Source organism: Ursus americanus, chromosome 7 (assembly GCF_024610735.1).
Source record: "Ursus americanus isolate L20-20 chromosome 7, mUrsAme1.1.p, whole genome shotgun sequence".
Taxonomy (NCBI): Eukaryota; Metazoa; Chordata; class Mammalia; order Carnivora; family Ursidae; genus Ursus; species Ursus americanus.
The window spans coordinates 22,912,714-22,935,335 of NC_142133.1; the positions used below are offsets into that span (position 1 = coordinate 22,912,714).

At 37.0% G+C, this 22,622-nt stretch overlaps 1 protein-coding gene across 3 annotated transcripts in view; it reads right to left on the reverse strand.

Moving 5' to 3' along the window:
- The window catches only part of RTN4 (reticulon 4), a 68,858-nt gene that overhangs the window by 40,498 nt on the left and 5,738 nt on the right, over positions 1-22,622 (reverse strand). Inside the window, exons 2-3 of one of the 3 annotated variants that reach the window (XM_045787984.2) lie at positions 11,250-11,306; positions 8,171-10,576 (exon numbers count right to left, since the gene is read on the reverse strand). The exons of 1 other annotated variant lie outside the window; for it this stretch is intronic. In XM_045787984.2, the coding sequence (XP_045643940.2) occupies positions 8,171-10,576; positions 11,250-11,306 (2,463 nt within the window). The remainder of the gene's footprint in view (positions 1-8,170; positions 10,577-11,249; positions 11,307-22,622) is intronic. One more of the 3 variants, XM_045787985.2, reaches the window with a different exon arrangement.

The window sequence follows — 22,622 nt, forward strand, 5'->3', positions numbered from 1 at the left end:
AGGGAACACAAGCAGGGGGAGTGGGAGAGGAAGAAGCAGGCTCATAGCGGAAGAGCCTGATGTGGGGCTCGATCCCATAATGCCGGGATCACGCCCTGAGCCGAAGGCAGACGCTTAACCACTGTGCCACCCAGGCGCCCCTAAGCATTCACTATTCTTAAGTGATGATCTCAGTGGTTTGGGTGAGAGACATTAGCACCTTTCTTTACCAACCAACAGCTTACCAACAACATAGATAGCAGTTGTTCACCACTAGAGGGTTATTCAGTCTCCACATGGAAGCAAAAGGTGTTACCTTCATTTTGCTAACCCTACATGTGGAAAACCATGCCAGAAAATGTACACGATAAACAACTTTCTTGACTTTAAAAATGTCTTATATTGGTAATGCCCCAACACAACAGGTATGTAATAAAAGAAAAGCACCTTGGTTGCCTGCTAAATTCACGACTAACCTTTCATTCCAAAATGGAAAACAACTGAGAAGAGAACAAAACCTAAGTTGGAATCCCAGTTCCTCACCTGTTGGGAAAAAGATCTTCCTTGTGCAATTAAATAAGAATATAAATAAGAAAGTTAGCTCAATGTCTGGAACACAGAAGTTCAAAAGTATTGTGCTTACTATATAATTTGCTAAGTAACCTTGGGATATTGTCATCCATAAAATGGTTTCTTCTTTCAGATTACGGAGGAGACTAAATATGTGAAACTGCTTCATGTTTAGGAGGTTTCCCATAAATAGCGGTCTCCCCTTTCTGGGTAAAATGATAAGAGTTCAGCTTCTTTTCTCAGTCTTTCAGAAGTCTCAATTTATAAACCTCCAAAACAGAAAGAAAACCTAAAACTGAAAGGAAATTCAAACAAATTAATCTAACTATATTTCAAATCAGTATTATAACCACACTAAGGTTGGGGAAGAGAAAAGGAAGAGGAGAGGAAAAAATGTGATCCAAAGTAACTCGTACTTGACTATACACATTCAATCTCGGAGGCTTGGGGTGGTAGATTTGCAAAATAACCCTGAATTTATTTTACTGTGTCTACTATAATGGTATTAGAAAACATTCTAAAACTATTTAGAAATATTAGAGGGTTAAGCAAATGAGTAAATGTATTGGTAGTGTTAGCAGCTAGAGTTCTCACTACAGAAGAAGCATACAAATACGAAATGAAGGAATAAAGAAATAATCCTCTGGGAATGGCTTGGAATTGGAGGTATCTGTGTGAACTCATGATTTCAAATACATGTGTATGTGCTTAGGTTTATTTGTACGTATTTTATGTTTGTATATAAGCATTTCCTACCTCTCTCTGTTCACTGAAAGACTAAAATGAGAAGACCTCAAGGAGGCAAGGAGTACAACTAGGGTCCAGCTCTTGATCTGTAATACTATTCCCAACTAAAAAGAATCTGGGATCCTTTGAGAAATGCTTGATTCCAGGGCTGGGACAGAGTAGGCATAAGATGAGCCTACATTTTGTTATGCTAGAAAATAAGAAGCGCTTCCCTCTCCACCCCCAAAAAAGGATAGCTGCACGTCCTTGAGCCAACTTGAACAAGGCCCTTCCAAATCTGGGACAATTTACAACCAAAATAATTAAGTACAATAATGAATTATAAGCCATTAGGGGGAAAAGAGAAATTCATAAATTCATATTGGTAATTATAATAAAAATCATAGAAAAGGAGGGCACTTGCTGACAGCAGAATGCCATGGACAAGAGATAATTTTTGATTCCAACACTCCCTCCACATTTATCCTTTTGCAACCTTCATGGTAAAGACTGAATCAAGCAAGAATCATCAGTAGACACTAAATCTAGGAGGGAATTTTGATGGAGAGCAGGATATTTGCATAGACTTGCAAGGTCACCCCTCAGACTGATTAGCTGTAAGGAAAGAAGAAAGAAAGTATATAGTACGGAAATGAGGGACCACCTTAACCAGATGGTAAAAATTAATCTCATTAATGAGACTTATGAATAATGGGTATGTTCAGATATGATCCCATGAGAGAGGTAAGGGGTACTACATCATCTCATTTTGGCCATGAATCCATAATCTCAATCTAATCACTGAGAAACAGCAGATGAATGCAGAATTACAATGTTCTACTAAAAAGGGAGAGGGGGAAGGGCCTATGTTCTTCAAAACTGTTAATGTCATAAGAGATAAATAGTGGAAATGTAACAGATAAAAGGAGCGAAAAACAACATGACTACTAAAAGCAAATTTTGGCCCTAGATTAGATCTTGTAGTAGAGGACACTATACAGGGCACATTATTAGGTTAAATGTCACATTTGGATATGGATGTTAGATTAGAAAAAAGTATTTTATCAATGTAAATTTATGAAGTTAATAGCTGTACCAAGGTTACACAAGAAAATACCTTTTTGAAGAATTTAGAGATAAAACAGAATGTATATAACTTAGTGTCAAATAGTTCAGGAAAAATAAGGATGTATATAGTATTACAGATGTATATCTATAGATGTGTGTATATATATATATACACACACGTATATATATATGTATAGATGTATAGATGTATATCTAGTTATTTACAGAAGAAGATCATAACTAATAGAGCAAATAGGGAAAATGTTAATAGGTTAAATTTAAATGAAGATAGTAAGACATTCTTTGCACTATTTTTATTTTTGCAATTAAGTTTGATGTTGCTTCCAAATAAAAGTTAATTTTTAAAAAGCAACTGTCCTTTAAAAAAAAAATTCTAAATGATACCATTATTTATTTCAATTCTATTTAGCATCTACTGTATCATAAACCTGCCTTTCGCATTGACTGGTTTTTCAGTCTAGTCTGACAAAAACCTAAATGTTTCTTTTCACTTTGCCACCCACGGCAGTCTGGAAATCCACTATGTCCTTAGATGCAAGTGAGTAGGTTTCTACATACTGACCATAACATCCATACACATACGCTTGCCCCAAATACACCAAAACAGAACCTCAAAAAATTTTTATCATATTTTATATAAATGAACAGGCCTATGTGTCTACTCACATTTGCTATCTGTAACTTCCACAGAATCTTCTGTTCTGCAAAGCCATTCCTAATATCCCAAAGGAAGAGCTAGCCTCTCTGTACCCTTACTATGTGTTGGTGATCTTCTACTTTCAATCATTACATACTTATATCCCTAACCTGACATTCCTATGCCAAATTTCCATGCCATCATCTAAGGAAAGCATTTCAACTGTCATGTGGTAGCGCTACCTGTTAGTCAATTATTCTTTCAGAAGTTTCACTATCTTGGTCTATATACAGTAGTATAAATGTACACAATTATTAGAATATTTTATCTTCTGCCTGTTTTATTTTTTAAATGAGTGAAAAGTGAAAAACTAAAGTGCCAATAATAATCACAATATATTTTAAATAAAAATGGAAACCATAAATCTTTTTAAGAAAGAACATATATGAAATGCTGAGCCTAGATCATCAAAATCTGCCTCTAAACAATGAATTAAAGAAAAAATAAATAAATGTTCTTAATTATGACCTGAGAAAAATCAATATTTACATGTTATTATTAAAAATAGTTTGATAAAATTCTTTTATCAAGGGAGAAGAGGAAGACTAGCATTCATTTTTTTCATGACAAATTTTATCCAAAAATATCAGTAAGGCATCAAAGCCTATATCACAATATCTTGCTCATCCTCCTCACAAAATCAGCCTTTCTTCCCAAAATTAAAAATGAATTCTACCAACAAATGCCATTTAAGAAAACAAGGAGAATAAACTGAATTATAAATTATCTGAGGAAATAGTATTTTGTTATTTAATATTTATTAATGCTTTAATGTTTGAACATATATTCAGTAACATGACCCCAAAATTTTTTAAAACACACCCAAGCATATCACAATAGGGATGGTATAAAATTTCTGGCCATGTGAGAAAACAACCTCCCTAATGTTCTTAACAGTCTCTTGCTACTCTTTGGTTCATTTGACTTCAGTACACTTAACCATGGTTTTTCTAAGATGGGGAAGCACTTGTACCTTTATAATTTATGTTACAATGTTTAGCTATGTCCTTACCAGTCTGTTTCCACCAGTTGACTGAAAGTTGCCGGAGGGCAAGACACTGTCTTAGTCATCTTCCTCCACACCTCTTCCAAAAAAACTAATACAATGCTTGGTATAAAGCACCCTGAAGCAACTAGCCACTGCTTAAAACAGATGCCTATTAAAATTAAAGTCCAAGAAATCATCAGGTCGCAAGGACCTAATTCAATTCCTTTCTTCTTACAGAGAAGGAAATTTATTTCTAGAGAGATAAAGTGGTTGTCAGTGGGACAGCAGAGACTAGAACTCACATCATCCACGATGTTTTTATTACACCACAATGGGTCTCCTTTGCATGACTTCTGTAGCATACGTATATTGGGTGTATCCATAGAGTTTTCTATTCACTAGTGAGCTGCTAGGACACTTAATTTAAAAAAAAAAAAAAAAAAGATTGAGTAAAAGAAGCGTGAGCAACAGTTTTCTCAGAGAAAAGACTTCAATAACTATTTTCTAAAGAGAATGCTCAACCACTGCTTTTACTTCCTTCTTCGACCATCCCTACTTAGCCTTCAAGGTACTGCCCTCTTCCCTTACTTAATTCTAAACTATTAGGCTACAATCAGTACAGGCCAAGATCCCTAGGTTTAGTAAAATCAATCCAAGGAACTGCTGACTCCCGAGTGCTCCAATCTACTAGAGGACGGCTAACAGTAAGTTCTGGGAGGAAATGTTGGGTTAGAGAAAGTGGGACTTCACAAGCTATTATAAAGCATTGCTCACATCACTGTTTATCCATGGTCTTCACCCACACTGTATCATTACCATGCTGCTCTGGGATTCTCAGACTCTTCTTTCTACCACTGTCTCCTAAACCATTTTATTGTGCTGTTTAAAAACCCTATTCCAGGGGCTCCTGGGTGGCTCAGTTGGTTGAGCATCTGACTCTGGGTTTTAGCTCAGGCCATTATCAGGTGAGATGGAGCCCCACGTCCAGCTCCATGCTCCGTGCAGAGTCGGCTTGAGATTCTCTCTCTCCCTCTCTCTTTGCCCCTCTCCTGTATTCTCTGTCTTTCCAAAATAAATAAATGTCTTAAAAAAAAAATCCATTCCACTGTGAACTGTTTCCCCTAATCTTCAACCTCTTTACTGAACATTCCTACCACTACCTCCTTTCATGAAACCTGGCTCTTCCCTGCAGATACTGCTTTCCACATGTAACTCTAAATGGAGGCTATTTATTCTCTCACACCTGCATACTTGAGGGAGAGGAGGAGAGGTCAGTACCCTTCTTAGCTCACCAAGGCTGCTTCGAGACTACTATCTCAGAGGCCTTGGGCAAAGTCCTAGTTATTCAGCTATGACATTCTCTATCTTTCCTTACTGCCTCCATCTACCATCCTGCCAGCTGCCCTATTTGCCCTTTTACCAAAGTCTTTTGTCCCTGATTTCTAATCTTCTCCACCCCAAGTCCTGTCATCATCCTGAGTGACGATATGAGAGCAATCCAACTTCTTAGCCTCAAGGTTCACTTGACCTTAGCTCTAGCAACCTTCACCCGACTCAACTTCAGTCCCTGCCTCATGGCCAAACTTTGGCCATAATAATCCATCTAAGTTCAACATCCAGCAAATACACACGCACAACCCTACTTTGACCACAACCTCCAACCATTCCTGTGTTCATATTTTTTTTCTTTTTACTCTTAGTTCTTAGATCTAATTTGGACCACAAGTACTGTGACCTTCTATTCATCTATCTATCAACTCCCCCTGCTCTCTTCTTTATATTCTTCAACTTAGATGCCACAGTCCATCACATCAAACTACTATTATCTTCAATTACTTCGATTCACTGTCCTTTCGCTGGGCCAGGCCCCTCTAGCAAAACACAAGCGTGAATCAATACAAGCATTTGCCTTCCCTGAACCTATACCCAGGATGTTAAACACAATTAAAGAAAAATCATCCTGTCATACAGACTACCCTTCAACCTTGATTGGACTCTTAATACAATGCCTTTGTTTCCCTAGTCCGACCTCTTCCACCCAAGCATGTTCCAGTTCATTCTCAGCAAATGACCTAACATACCACCATAAAGAATAAACACAAACCATCATACACTCCCCTCAACTTCCAGCCACGAAACCAGCAGTTACCAACACCCAAACTTTCCCTTCCATTCACTACAATCAATGTCTTCTAAAACTGTTCCAATTCCTCCACCTGAATTCTGGATCTCATCCCATATACCATCCCCTCCTGACTTTTCTTTTCTTTTTTTTTTTTTTTTTTAAGATTTTATCTATTTATTTTGACAGAGACAGCCAGCGAGAGAGGGAACACAAGCAGGGGGAGTGGGAGAAGAAGAAGCAGGCTCCTAGTGGAGAAGCCTGATGTGGGGTTCGATCCCAGGACGCCGGGATCACGCCCTGAGCCGAAGGCAGATGCTTAACAACTGCGCCACCCAGGCGCCCCAGCCCTCCTGACTTTTCTACTAGCAACTTTATTTAGACTTTCACGCTCATCTTTAAGAAAAAAGGCCCTTCCTCAACTCTATCCTCTCCCTTATTATTCTTGCTATCATTCTTTCTCCAAGATCTTAAACATTTTTTTTTAAGAGACAGAGTGCAAGAGCAAATGAGGGGGATGGCAAAGGGAGAGAAAGAATCTCAAGCAGGCTCTGAGCGAGGCTCGACCTCACAACCCTGAGATCACGACCCGAGCTGAAATCAAGAGTTGGATGCTTAACCAACTGAGCTACCTAGGCCCCCCATGATCTCAAACTTAAAAATTGTCAACATCTAGTATCCATTTACTCAAGTCTCCTTCATTCACTCCTCACCCCTAGCCCTGTCCACCCACAACACCTATCATTGTTAGGCCAACACCTTCCCTACTTTTTGACAAATTTAGTCCTTATCTTAACCAAACTCTCTTGCATTTGATAATACTGAATAATTCTTCTACCTTCAAAGCTTCCCCTTTTCTTGGCTCTCCCTAGTTGATATCTGTGGCATCAATTACTATCTCTGAGCCCATAATAAATATCCACAAACAGCCAAGGTCTCTCTCAAAAGTTTCATATATATAACATCCATCACTTCTTGGAGGTCTCATAGGTACTTTAATACCAAAATATTCAAAACGGAATTTTTTATCTTCTCTCTTTAAACCCACTTTATTCTCTCATGTTGCCCCAGTTTCTCATACTGCCACACATGTATTTGGAAACACAAGGAACCCAGGGTTCCTGGAGTCATCTTTACCTTCTTCCCTTATCCTTCATGTCCATATCCAGTCAAACATCAACTCCTATGTCTCCATGCTCATCCCACCGCCTTAATATTCCTAATGTCCTCTTTCTTAGATTATAGCAACAATCTCTAACCTGGTCTCTCTGCCACTAGTACTACCCATCTCCGAAACATAAGTATACTCAATAAATAAATAATCACTACACATTTTTATAGAAAACACAGCTAAATTAGAACGCTAAATAAAAAAACACATGCGCAAATCACTCTACACAAATCAAGTGTGTGGGAAATGTAGTGTCAAAAGAAAAAAACGACAATCCCTACTTTTTGGAAGAATTCTTAACAGCATACCTCAATTTATACTCTTCAACAAAATGTCTGCTACTCAATATGCTATACCTATTACTGGAAAATGTAGCAGTATACTGAAATATTGGAGACATGTTACAGAAATGTCCTTTCATAAAAATTTTAAATGAAGTAATTTCTGGGAAAACAATAGTAAATACATCTGAAAATATTTTGTTTTAACACCTCTTGCTCTTCATGCTATGAGGAAATACTGAAGGGAAAGAAAAGAAAGACAGACATGAAGCCAATTCTAATATAATCTTCCAGTTCCGCAGTATAATATAAAAAGGAGCAATGAATAACTGTGTGGGAAAAAGTTACAAGCAAAAGCAAGTAATGAGTACAAGAGGAGTTAAAAAAAAAAAAAGCACTAAAACTTCTGAGACAGTAGAAAAGAATTTTTACCAATGTGATATATTAGAGACTATAAATGTAATATACTACAGAAAAATGTAGTGGAATGTTCCATGATAAGTCAAAAGGTGGCAAGAAAGTACAAAACAATGTATGGACTGATTACCTGAAGTTTTACTCAGCTCTGCTGAAAATATAGCAGATGGTGATCTGGTCTCTTGCTCTGTATCAGAAGGGGTTTTTTTCTCAGCTTCTTTCACAAGGACTGTGGGTTTGACTATACTGCCTATTTCTGTTTGAGTGGCCAAAGCAGAAACATCTGGAGGCAGTAAGGGCCCCTTCGAAATACCAGACCTGTCTTTGGAGAGTTCATCTGGGACATGGACTTTATCTTCATCTTTAGGTTGTACATTCTTGAAAGAAAGGTCGTGAGGTAACTCTGAGCAAGGTAATGACCCAGCTTCATCCTGGACATTAGCAATCTCACTTTTGTGGGATACTTCTAGATCAGTGTATTCCCTGGTTAATTTAGGAGAAGAATCAGTTTTAGAACTGACAAATGTAGGGAACTCATCTATAATCTCAATTGGAGACGAATCTGAGAATGTTTCACTCTCCCTTACTTTTGCTTCCTCAGCAATAAATAAGCCAGCATCTGAATAAACTGCAGTATTGAGCTCCTTCATCTGCAAAGGAACTTTCTCCTTTTGGGTCAATGCTGAAACTTCATCAGGTGACAAGTTATCTTTTGTGGTATCTAAATTGGGCTGAAAAGATTCCAAATACGGCTTTCCCCCCTCAGGTGGTAGTGAAGCACTGAGTTTTTCCTTATTTTCATGTTCCATCATCAACTGAGAAGCTTCCGTGAGATTTTCGTTCACAAGTATCACAGCTTCATCTTGTTTTTGTGGAACTTCAGGTATTGAATCATCACTAAATAAGTCCACCGGTTCAGAATCGGGTGACGAATCCTCAACTAACTCAGAATGATCAGCCACTGGCTGCGCGACTTTTGCTATTTCTGAGTAATCAGAGAAATCTGAGGACGGTTCAGTAGAGAGCTTCGTTTCTTTAATTAAATCACATGCGATAGAGATGTAAGGAGCTTCTGTCTCTTGAACACCTACATTAACCCTTCCAGGCTCTTCCATTTCTTCCTTTATACCTGATACAGTTTTTAGTGGTACATTCATGGCCTCTTCATACGGTGGGGGATTTTCAGGCTCAAGTTTTATGCTTTCATAATTAACTGAAGGAGGAGCTTCTAATTGTGATGGACTGGGCTGCACTGCAGAAGCACCAGCACTAGGAACTACAGAATTTAATGGTGCTTCCATAACAATGTCAGGCAAAACTGGTGAAGGGGTAGCTTCAGATTCTTCAAAAGACGGGCAAAGCTGTGCCGCCACAGGATAGAGGGACTCCTGCATAGCTTCTGATGCTTGAACCAAGTCCATTTTTGTTTCGAAAGCAATCTTTGTACCTGTAGCCTCATTCAATTCACTTTCACACGCTTCCTGTACTAAATCTGGGGTTAGACCTTCAGCCATGTTTGCCACGACTTCCTCAGCCACCTTTGACAAATTATCTGTTGTGACATAATCTGCCTCAGAATCCTCCTGTGTTGCTACAAGGAAAGGGTTTGATGTCTTGGTACTAAAATTCTTCTCCGTTACAATTTGGGCCTTTTTTTCTTCTATCTTTTTTTCATCTGTCTTATTTTCTGAAGTATGATCTTCCAACAAAGGAAAAATGTTTGTCGAAAGGTTTTCAGTTGCTGTCGGGTTAAAGGGAGCACATGTGATATAGGCTCCTGAACCATCTTTTACAGCCTCTGGTGTACTGGGAAAAGAAGTATCATCATTACTGCTTTCACTATCTTTTTCATGATTTGTTTGCTCAGGGCTGTCAGCAAAACATTTCTTATCCACTTTACTCTCTAACTTGCTCTCTATATTACCTCCAGCAGCCAACACATCGCTGTCTTGCTTAGAAGGATCTTTTACATCCCAAACCCGCTCAAACGGTTTGAAGTCTGCATATTCTTCCCTCATTGGAGCTTCTGCTGCAATTCCCTTTTCATTGAAACTGTCCTTTGTTTTTTCTGGAGACATAACTTTGTCCTCTTCTTTAACTGATTTATTAGTAAGGGCTATGGGTAACTCTTGTTGATTACGAAGGATGTTATTACTAACTAAATCCTCCTTTTCATCTTTATTCTCTTCCCTAGGATTTGCTACTATTACAGCAGATTCTGCTTTCGGAGAGCCACTCAATGACAGTCTCATTTCTGAGTATTCCAAGTGCGAAAACTCTGTTAAATCTCTGTCTACAAATGGATTTTTTGCCTTCTCAGTGAACTCTTCAGAAGCGTCAGTTGAGGTTTCTTGAAGTGTTCCTTCGGTGGGTAATACTGGTAAATTACCAAGATATTCATGTTCTTTAAAAGAAGCAGCTGAGAGGGGAGACAGAGAAGGAAGAGAAGCAGCAGTTTCAAGCAGGACAGATGGAAAATCCTCTTGACCAGTGGAAACAGTGTTACCTGGCTGCTCCTTCAAGTCCATAATTTTTTCTGTGACCATGGACAGAAAGGAAAGTTAGAGAATGCCAGCGTTCTCAGAGTTAATGCAAGTTTTATGACAGATTCAAAATACTGTTAGTAAAGAGTTAATGTTAACTAAAATTAAATGTTAATAACAATAAATAAGTAGTCTTGAATCATTACTTAGAAAATTAAAGCTATTGTCAATAAAAGGTGCATGGCTACAGAGGCAATTACATGCTATGAAAAGGCATAAATCGAGTCTCTGGGAAAAAAAACCTCAAGTATAATCAATTGAGAAAAGCTACTTCTAACTAGTTTTAGAGGAAGACAAAAGAATTTGAGAAGAGAGTCTGACAGTGCAGAAAAGACACCGAATAATTAAATGCCAAAGAATGGCATTCATTCTATGAAAGCCTTTCAGCTATAAGTAAACTGCATTTGAAAAAAGGACTAGTCAACATATAAATGTAAATCAAGGGTCCAAGAATTCCTTACATATATCCAATTTATTAATCAGGTTCTGCCCATTTCTCTCTTGGACAAAGCATATAAAATATAAATTTCAACTTTTTCAATAGACAAACATTCTTGGAACCATGCTAATTTTTAGTAAACTCAAACCACTCTGTACAGAGTTAATAAAACTAAAGAGTTAAAGTTAGAATACACAGAGGATAAAAGGCTAGCAGAAAGAACTTGCCTGTAGAGGAGTGTATCACAGGCTCAGATGCAGCAGGAAGAGCAAAAAGTGTCTCATCTGAAAAACAAATAGAATATAACCTCAGCAAAGATAAAGACAGAGTTTGAAGGAGACTAAAGGTAAGAGGAGCAAGCAAGGGTTCAGTTTGTAATGAGTTAAAACAAAACTTTTACAAAGAAAAAGCCAAGACGGAAAAGAAAAAGTAGTACTATCAGTAGTACCATTAATTCAGATTAAATTATCATGTATATTATAGAGATGATTAAATGATATCCATAGAACCTATCATTTCTCAAGAGGCAATAACAGGGTTATGTTAAAGAAATTTCAAACACCAAAGTGGCTTTAAGATATTCTTCTTCTCAGTTAACACATGGCATCCAAACTTTTATTCACATTTTCAGATAGGTAAATTTTTTGCCCTAATCGAAGCCAAAAATTTTAAAAATGCATTTGAATAAAATTAATAATTACTTTTGCTTAACCCTTTTTTATTAGCATATGTTCAGTTCAGAAGAACACTTTCAGAGAATCATGCATATTTTCTCATATTCCAGGTCTATCTCTAAAGAAAAACATTCTAATAGTCACTGTACACTAGTCTGTGAGGACATTAGTGCTATGTACCACTGTCCAAATTGCAAAGAAAACAGTAATTGTCATTAGGAAGATAATTATTATCATCAGTCTTGTTTTGCTTAAAATTAACATTGAGGGATACTTTTTTTTGAGAGAGAGAGAGAGAGAGGGAGAGCGCACACATGATGGGGGGTGGGGCAGAGGGAGAGGAAGAATCTTAAGCAGGCTCCACACTCAGCACGGAGCCCAAAGTGGATCTCATGACCCTGAGATCATGACCTGAGTCAAAATCAAGAGTCCAATGCTGAATCCACTGAGTCACCCTGGCATCCCAAGGGGATACTTGTTATTCTAAGTGCTTTACATGCAAGAACTCGTTTTATTCCCTACAACTCTATTGTTATAAGTGTGGAGTTAACACCCCCCATTTTACAGGTTAACAACAACAATAAACAACTGAGTCACAGAGGAGTAACTCACTCAATACGTAACTGGTGAGACTCCTGTCAATTCAACTCCAGAGCTCACTTTTTCAAACCCACATGTATGTTATGAACTGAATGTTTGTGTCCCCCCTCCCCCCAAATTCCTATGTTGAAGCCTTAATCTCCAATGTGATAGCATTTGGAAATGGCGCCAGCTGGGAGGTCATTAAGATTACAGGAGGTCATGACGGTGGGACCATGGTTTGATAGGGTTAGTGCCCTTATAAGAAAAGACACCAGAGAGCTTGCTCATGCCTGTGTGACCACACTTCCTCCACTTCCCTGCTCCTCCTCTTCCTCTCTCTGAGGGAGCCATATGAGCACACAATGAGATGGCAGCCACCTATAAGCCAAGAAATGAGGCCTCAGAATGAAACCTACCCTGCCCAAATCTTGATCTCAGACTTCCCAGCCTCCAGAATTGTGAGAAATAAATTTCTGTTGTTTAAGCCACCCAGTCTACGGTATTTTGGTGCGGCAGCCTGAGCCAACTAATACCCTACATATTGGCCTATTAAGCGTGCACAATGTCACTTTATATCTGCAGTTGGAAGATCCTGAGCTAAAGTTCTTCTGTGGTTTACACTAGAGAAAGGCAAAAGACAATTTGAAATAGCCTGAGGAATGACAGGAAGGTATTCCTTTAGTGCAGAGGACATAATAAATCTGGGCATTTCTATCTGGAAGGACAAGCTAGGCAAGGTTGATCAACAGAAAAAAACAAAGAGACGTGGCTATCATGAATATGAACATGTCTTCCAAAGATATTCCCCTTGATGAATAAGACAGTTGAATTCACAATGTCATATAAGTTTTAGATAAATCCACATTGGGCATGATACCATATCTAAAGGATTCTTAGATGGGATAATGAGGGGAAAATCCATGGTACGCATTTGAAAAGGTCTTCTATAACCTAGAGCAATAGGTTGGATGGGCAACTCATCCAAACCAATAAGCCAAACCACCTTATGCGATTTTTTTAAAACATACATGTGTACACACTTTTCATTTTTAAGATTTTATTTAGTTGAGAGAGTGCACGTGTGTGAGTGGGGAGAGGAGCAGAGGGAGAGGGTCAAGCAGACTCTGCACTGAGCTAGGACATGGGGCTTGATCTCAGGACCCTGAGATCATGACCTGAGCCAAAAATCAAGAGTCAGAGGCTCAATGGACTGAGCCACCCAGGCATCCCCGTGTGTACATACTTCCAAAAGACAACTATGTCCTCTTCTTTGTAAAATTAGGGAATTGAAGAATTCCTTTCACTTAAAATAATGTATTATAATCTTGTGGAAAACTGAGATTTGGGGATCAAAGAGCAGAACCACACAGCTGCTCCATCTAAATAAAAGGCAGCAACTCCTCAACAAAATGGCTGTCTTTTTCATCTAGTTAATATAATTAAAGCCACTAATGCAGAGGCCAGTCTTCTTGGAAAGTGAACTCGAAACATGTTACTGTTAAAATTAGGGGGAAAACAAACTACAACTAAAATTGTGCCAAAAATTTAAAGTATTTTTTTAAATGTATCCTTATTCCTATCTAACACCAGACTCTCTCTTATAGTGAAAACTATAAGCCTGGCACTTGGCCGAATGAGAAAGTTTACAAATTGGTATTTCAAATATTCACTAAATTTTGAAAAAAGAAAAATCATAGATTCAGTCTAAAATCAACCATGAAACAAGTATTGCATTTCTAAAAGCACTTAGAAAAAAAAAATCCAGAAAAGGTCGCTACCATTTGGCCCTCAAGAAGAGTGTTGCCCTGACTCCTCCTAAAGCGATCATGGGATCATGGGATCACACTGCTTCGGTTCAAATCCCAGATTCATCACTTAGAACTCTGTGACCCTGAGAAAGATATTACTTATCCCTACTGTGCCTCATTTCCTCATCTGTAAAATACGGATAGTAACAGTATCTACCTCAAAATGTTGGATGGGAGAGAGGGGGGAAGAATTAGAAACAACCTGTCCTAAGTCAAAGAGCTAGGAGGCCAGACAGCAAGGATGTAAATATGTCTAACTCTCAAGTCCATGTGCTTTATCTTTCGGAGGGATAAGTATATGCATAAGTGCAACCTGTGTAAATTCTTCTTTCTTTATCAGTCCCTCAAGTTTGACCTCCTGAAATAAGGTAAATCATCAAGCAAATACCCTGTAATTACCTGAAATATTTGGTTATTTGCTTCTACTTCACAATATAGTAACATTTATAGAGATGGTAATGTTGACCAGGCACATTTATTTTAGATGCTCTTTCAATGTTCAAACCACCCTAATAAAGTTAGGTACTTCTGTTATCCTCATTTCAGAAATGAAGAAACAGGCATAAAAGGCTAGGTAACTACCCCAGACTCACAAAACTGAAAAACGATGGATCTGAGATTTGAATTCAGAGTATACAGGTCTATGTTCTTTTCTTTAACCACTCTGTAGTACTTCCTTTCCTGGACTTTATAAATTGAGAATGTTAAAATTTTAATAAATAAAATTAAAGATGTTAAAGAAAAATTTTGATTGACAACACATATATCATAAGCTACCAAATTCTAAGGCTAAACAATTATTTTGTTTTGAAAAAAAAATTACTGATTTTAGGTTAGTCTTCCTTTTTCTGTAAAAGATCCTAACTTTCACAAGTGAATAATAAACTATTTTATAATCAGGGACACTATATTAAAAGTGTAACATTTTGAATTACTGAGACATGTTATATACACACTTATACTACTACTAGGTTTACAAAAAAGGTAATCAACTCCCCCTTGTATGATCTATGATTATGTCAAATTCTAACCACTGGATGAAACTGAAACTTCGATCATCAACTTCATTTGTGTTATTCTGAACAAACAAACAAAAATAATATTAAGGACTCAATTATACCCACACTAAGTAAAAACACAGTGGCATATTTAAGTAAACAAGTTTTTTACTAATTAATATGCAAAAGGGTAGCCAGAACTTTTCTATTAAGTCTCTTTACTGCCAAATTAATATTCCTAAAAGAACAATTCTATATATTCTCTTGCACAAAACATTTAAAAGCTCCAGTTATCCACTGAATTATACCTAAAACTCTTAAAGCCCAGCAATATATGGCCCCAAGTTAGCCATCTAAACTTATTTCAACGACTTCTCACACAACATATTAACCAAACATAACTCTTCCCAACCAAACCCCTCCTTTCACTTCCTGCATATCAGAATGCTCACATCCAGTAAAACACAAATTCACCATATTCAGCCTTACTAACTTTCTTTTTAAAACATACCCAACCTTGGGGCACGTGGGTGGCTCAGTCGGTTAAGTGGCTGCCTTTGGCTCAGGTCGTGATCTCAGGGTCCTGGGATCAAGACCCACAGTGGGCTCCCTGCTTGGTGGGGAGTCTGCTTCTCCCTCTCTCTCTGACCCTCCTCCCCACTTGTTCTCTCTCTCTCCCGCTCTCAAAAAAAAATACAAAATAAAAAAATAAAAAATAAAACATACTCATCCTTATTTTTGTTAATCTACCACATTTCCAGTTATCTAAGCTCAGAGAATTAAGTAACTTATTCAAAGTCACATAGCTAGTTAATGACAAAGCTAGAAAATTATAATTTAACTATCACTATAATCAGATATTTCCTTATTACCCTCAGTAAAATGAATAGACTCACTATACTTTTGACAGTATGAAGAATGAATACGCTTCATAAAACAACTTTTTCCAAATGAACTATTCTTTGATGGCCCTAATGCTAGTTTCCTTTCCTTACTCAAGTTTAAATCTACAGTGTAAATTTAAACTGCTTCAGGGCTATATATTTTGAATACTAATTATTTCCATCACACAAGGATCGGTTTCAAAATTAAAGTTCACTGAAGAGATTTATTTTTTTAAGTCAGTCACGTTTTTAAAAAGTTAAAGTGGTACGTCAGTTTTGAACTTACTACTGGTCTATTTAAAATATGCTATCACAATCTCACTATTGTTCACATACTCTTATACTGAATATTTTTCTTAATATGTTCATTTCAAAACCTGCTTATCAACCAAAAGTATAATTCGTCAATAAAAATCATAACTGATAAAACACAGGAAATAAACTGCATTTTAAAATCACAGAGAATTTCTGCTATGAGAATAATTCTATCAGATTAACTAACATAAATAACTATAAAACAGGGAAAAACATATGAAGCAACTATCTTCAGACACTGGACAATAGGAAGTATGGGGTGTGATTCCTGAGAAGTGGGAAGCACACCAGATGATGCCCTGGCTTTCTGCTTGAAAACCCTTTGTCCACAGCACATGGAAAAGGAGCCCAAGAATACTGCACTCTTGCTGAGCTGAGGAGGCTGCTGAGTTGTCTGGAATTTGTGGCGCAAGGTAACATAAAAAAGAAAACTTCATAGAAAAGGAGCTCCAGAAATCTGGTTAGAGGGTCCTTTTAAATCTTTGGCTCAATTATGCTGCACATATATGGCACAAGACCTACAGAGGCCAAGCAGAGAATCTATGACAGTTGTGAGCTGAACAGATATTTTCGAGGTCAGACGCTGTACTGGAAGACATGACCAAAAGTTTCTGACAAACCAGAGTGGAGACGTCTTGCTAAACACCCCAAGTATAAAAATGAGACCCCAGAAAAGGCACACTGTAAGAGGAAGACTACTTTAACTCTGAACTAAAGGCTACCTAGTCTGGATTACATGGCCTAGACTTGGACCAAGTCAGCAAAATATGGCTCATGGGACAAAGTTATATTGGAAGACAGCCAAGTCCATTTGTGTGCATTGTCTATGGCTATGTTGTCATATAAGGGCAAACCTGAGTAGTTACAAAAGGACCTATACAACCCACAAGCCTAAAATATTTACTGTCTTATTCTTACAAAAAAAAAAAAAAAAAAAGCCAACACCTGCTCTAGACCCTACCTTTAAAATCAGGACCTGAAAAGATCAGGATGATTTGCCAGCAAACTGACTTCCAGAACAACACTAACAACACACCCAAGACGACCAGTACAGAATAAAATACTACTGGACATGAAAAGACACACGGAAATATGAGCATAAATTAAAAAAACAGCTAATATAAACAGAGAAATAATCTAAACATTGTATTAGCAAACATTAAAATGTAAACTAAAATAGCTATTAAGTATGTACAGCAAAAGACGGGCATAATAAGTGAATGGACAGAGAATCTTGGTAAAGAAATACAGCTGAGAGAGAACCAAATAAAAATTCTATGACAGAAAGCTATATTAAGTGAAAGAAAAATTCACTAGATGGGCCTAAAAGCAGATTGGGCAGTGAAGAGAAGATCAATAAGCTTAAAGAACGAGCAATTAGAAACCATCCAAACTGAAGCACAGCATGGGGGAAAAAAGAAATGAAGTCTCAGCAACCTGTGCGACAACCAAGAAGTTACAGTATATGCAATTGGAGTCCCCGAAAAAGGCAACAGTGACTGAAGCAGAAAAATAAGTAAATAAATAAAGACATAATGGCCTAAAATTTGACAATGTGACGGAAAATACCAACTCAGAGAGCCAAGAAGCTCAATGAATAAACACTGAGTAGAAAAAACACAAAACCGCAAAGAAGTACACTGTTGAGATCAAATTGCTGAAAACCAAACACATAGAAAATCTTAAAAACAAAGGAAACAGGCAGGGAAACAACAAGAATGACCTGACCTGTCACTAGAAACAATGGAATGCAAAAGATAACATCTTTATATGATACAAAATCTACCAACCTATAATTTTATCTGTCAATTCTTATTATTCACTGATTGCCTGCTCACTAAACTGATATTCCCTAAATCAATACTTACAGCAGTGGATGTGTGCAGAGCAGCGACCCCAACGTACATTCCCAGGTGAGGTCAAACAAGGCAAGCCTATGCCTTCTTGTTTCAGCTCTCATACTCAAGACGAGTGTACTTTTTGCAGTTTATTTAGTGCCATATTTTTTGCATTTTTTTTTTTGTGATTTTGTTGGTGACTTTGCTATTTAAAATATCCTCTAAGAATAGTGGACTGTCTAGTGTTCTGTGTAGTGTTCTTAACCACAAGGTGGCCATGATGTGCCTTACAGAGAAAATACATGTGTTAGATAAGCTTCATTCACGTATAAGTTACCGTTCTCTTGGCCATGAGTTCAGTGTTAATAAATCAACAATATACATTAAATAATGCATCTTTAAATAGAAACACGTAAAACAAAGTTACATATTCATCATTAACAAAAATGGTATGACTAGAGGTTCACAGGAACCTAACCCTGCATCTCCCCTAGAGGCAATGATTCAGTATTTGCTAATTCAGTGTTTTCCGTGACTTTATAGAACTTAACTACCATGAACAAGACTGACTGTATTCATCAAAAATATGCTTCAAAAATACAGATGAATAAAAATATTGTCAGATAATAAAAGATGAAAACAAAAGCTGAAAGAAATTATCACCAAGAGACCTGTACTACAATAAATGTTCAATGAAGTTCTTCAGACTGAAGGAAAATGATACTAGGTAGTAACCTGGATCTTCAGAAACAAAGAACAAAAATGTTAAATATCTGAGTAAATACAAAATATTCTCGTTTCATAATTTCTCTAAAGAAATGATAAATATGAGTAGATACACACTATTATTCTCATTTCTTAATTTCTTTAAAGAATTGATTTCTGAATCTCAAATAATTACTATATGCAATTAAGTGGAATAGGCAGACATACTTACTACGTAGTATAAACTCAGTTTCCCTAAGTTCAAGTTGATTGTTCAAGTCCCTCTCCTGCAATACAGCATGGCAAGTCTGTCACTTGGCCCTCTCAGTGTTGATCTATGGGAAATGGGGCTTAGGGCACCTGCACAAGAAAATGCTGATATGCCAGCTATTATCACTTATGTAAGTAATAAAGTCCTTTGTCTCTGACCCAGGCATCTGTGTCTTCTGCCAGCATTCAAGAAACTATGGCAAGCTATCCTGTTAGCTTGTTATGGGATAAACCCTATGTTTCAAACCCGAAAATGCCAATGTTCCATATATTGCTCTCTAGACTCAATGCAATCCCAAATTCCCTGCAGACATTTTGTAGACATGAACAAGCTGATTCTAAAATGTTTATGTAAGGGCGCCTGGGTGGCTCAGTCGTTAAGCGTGTGTCTTTGGCTCAGGGCGTGATCCCAGGGTCCTGGGATCGAGCCCCAAATCGGGCTCCTCTGCTGAGAGCCTGCTTCCTCCTCTCCCACTCCCCCTGCCTGTGTTCCCCCTCTCCCTGGCTGTCTCTCTCTCTGTCAAATAAATAAATAAAATATTAAAAAAAAAAAAAAAGAATGGGTAAATGAGAAAGTATGATGGTAGGTATAGGTGGTAGTTTTCAGTCCTTGTTCAAAAGCGATATGTCTTATAGCCCTAATCCTTATAGCAGGTCTGTGTTCTGTGATATAGATGGCCTGTAACACATTACATAATTAAACACTTACTTGGTCTTCTAAGTTCTGACTTTCCTAATTCACCTTATACAAGGAAAAACATCTAAGTTTTTATCAAGTTGTTTTGCATTAAAATTAAAATATCAGAACTTGATAGATTTAATATTAAACCTTTCTATAATTTAATAATGATATTGATTAGTTGAGACTGGGAAGTTTTATAGGCTATTTATGAAAGGGATTTACATGGTTTAAGCATATTTAATAATTTCCTTAGAACAAAGAAAAAAAAATTTTTTTAAGGAAATTCCCTTCTTTTTTGAGATCAAAGACTCCAGTAGTTTTAAAAAAATGTTTTTCAGGGCGCCTGGGTGGTGCAGTTGGTTAAGCGACTGACTCCTGGTTTCAGCTCAGGTCATGATTTCATGGTTCATGGATATCCCCCCCCTCCATTAGGCTCCACATTCAGTGAGGAGTTTCTCACTTCTGCTTAAGTTTCTCTCTCCCTCTCTCTCTCTCTCTGCTTCCCCCCCACACACACCCTGCTCTCTAAATAAGTCATTCTTTAAAAAAGATGTTTTTCATGCTTTAAGTCAGGTTTTACCTAGCACTGTCAAAACACTGAGATAAATAAATTTAATAATGGCACCTTCCAATTACTCAAGTTTACAAGTCTGTCTGTAAAACTGGAGACAAAAAATGTGCAGGCAGACCTAGAACCCAATTAAGGTTTTTTTCTCTTTTCACAAAAGCTGTTGACAAGCAGGTAAGTTTATGATTGCCCCTACAGTACAATCACAAAACTCCTCCTGTTTTAAGACAGCAGAAAATTCTTTCCAACAAGGGCCTTATGTTTTTCCCTTAATCTGCTACATGTAGTTCTCATAAATTCTCTCTACTCATCTTTTTGTCCCCATATTTAGCCCTAAGCCTGGCTTAAAAAAAAAAAAAAAGAGTATGCTAATTTTTTAATTAACATTGAATTTCTAAGGGACCACCAATATAACTAGGCAACTGCTAAATCTATTTAAACAACAAAACTTTATAAGCCTTCTTCACCTACTGTAACAATTCCATCAATGGGAAGAACAAGCTATTAAAGAAATCATGTTTTGTTTTGTTTTTAAAACTTGTGGGCCACTTAAGTAAAGGATTCAGAGACTGCTAAAACAATAATCCGATATTTAGTAGCTACAGCTCTAACTACAAGATATAGAGAATGTTTCTTCCCTTCTCAAGTTTTTTTTTGTTTGCTTGTTTTAGAAATGAAAAAGCAAGATGACTTCTCTTTACTGGTCTATGTACGATCAACTGAAAAGAGGGGGCCAAATATCTATGCAACCCAGCATTTCAAGTGCTTCCTACTAAGTAGGCCAGAATACTTAATAATTGCTTTTAAAAGCCTATATTTCACATAGTTATAAACTAATTTAAAAAAATACATGTTAATAAAAACCATGCCTGTAGAAAAAATATGTAATATCAATCCAAAAACACATCAATTTTCTCCTAAATTAATGCATAAATTTAATGTAACCACACTCTTATTCCAACAGAGGGAGAGGGGATTAAATAAACAATTTTTTTTAAATCAGGCAGAAAACTATACAAGCATAGATAGCCAGAAAAAAATAATTATGGAAAAGCCCTTTCAGCTAGTATTTCATTTGAAAATTATAGCAATTAAAACAGCTTGGTACCTATACATGAAAAAACAGACACGGAACAGAAGAGGAAATATTTCACCCATACTACAAGCATAGGACAAAAGTGGCATTTTAAAAAGAGAAAAAAATAAGATGGATGATTCAACACAAATGGTATTCGGAAAAATGAGAAATCATGCTGAAAAATAAAATTATATCACTACTTCACTCCCTAGAATAAAATAAACTGCAGGAAATCAAAGAATTAAATGTCAAAATGAAATCGTAAAAATCGTAAAAGTACTAAGGGAAACATGGGAACAATTTTTACAATCTTAGAGAAGGTCTAAGAATTACACAAAACTCAATGACTTGTAGGACTCAAAGGCATAAAAGAAAATGATAAATCTGACTACATAAAATTTCTGCACAGAAAGTATACCCAAGGTCAAAATACAAATAACAAATCATGAAAAAATTTTCAGGACACAACAAAAGGCTAATTTCCTTACAATAGATCACATGTTCCTACATCTGTAAGAACAAAACCCCACAGGAATAGGCAAAAGCTGTGATCAGAAAAAACTTACTGGCGCCTAAGCCAAAAAAAACCTCTGAAATGTAAATTTTTTAAAAAAGAAAATTTCCTAAGCCATTTACTAGTCTTACCAATACACTGTATTGGTAAAGGCATAAGGAAAAAGTAACTTTTTTTTTTAAAGATTTTATTTATTTATTTAACAGAGATAGAGACAGCCAGCGAGAGAGGGAACACAGCAGGGAGAGTGGGAGAGGAAGAAGCAGGCTCACAGTGGAGGAGCCTGATGTGGGGCTCGATCCCATAACGCCGGGATCACGCCCTGAGCCGAAGGCAGACGCTTAACCGCTGTGCCACCCAGGCACCCCAGGAAAAAGGAACTTTAAACACAGTATTGGTGGGAACAGAGGTTGCAATAACTTTTTGTAATACAATTTGGCATTATCTATCAAAGTTTTAAGCGCACATACACTTTGAACCAGTAATTCTACTTGCATGAATTTATCCTACAACACATATAACATGTATTCTCAAAGAAGTATATACAAGTGCTAACAGCAACATTATTTATAACAGAAAAAGTTGAGAAACAACCCAATTAACCATCCATAAGAGATTCATCAATAAAATGATACATCCATATACCTTGTACATGCAAATAAATGCTTTCATTCATAAGAATTC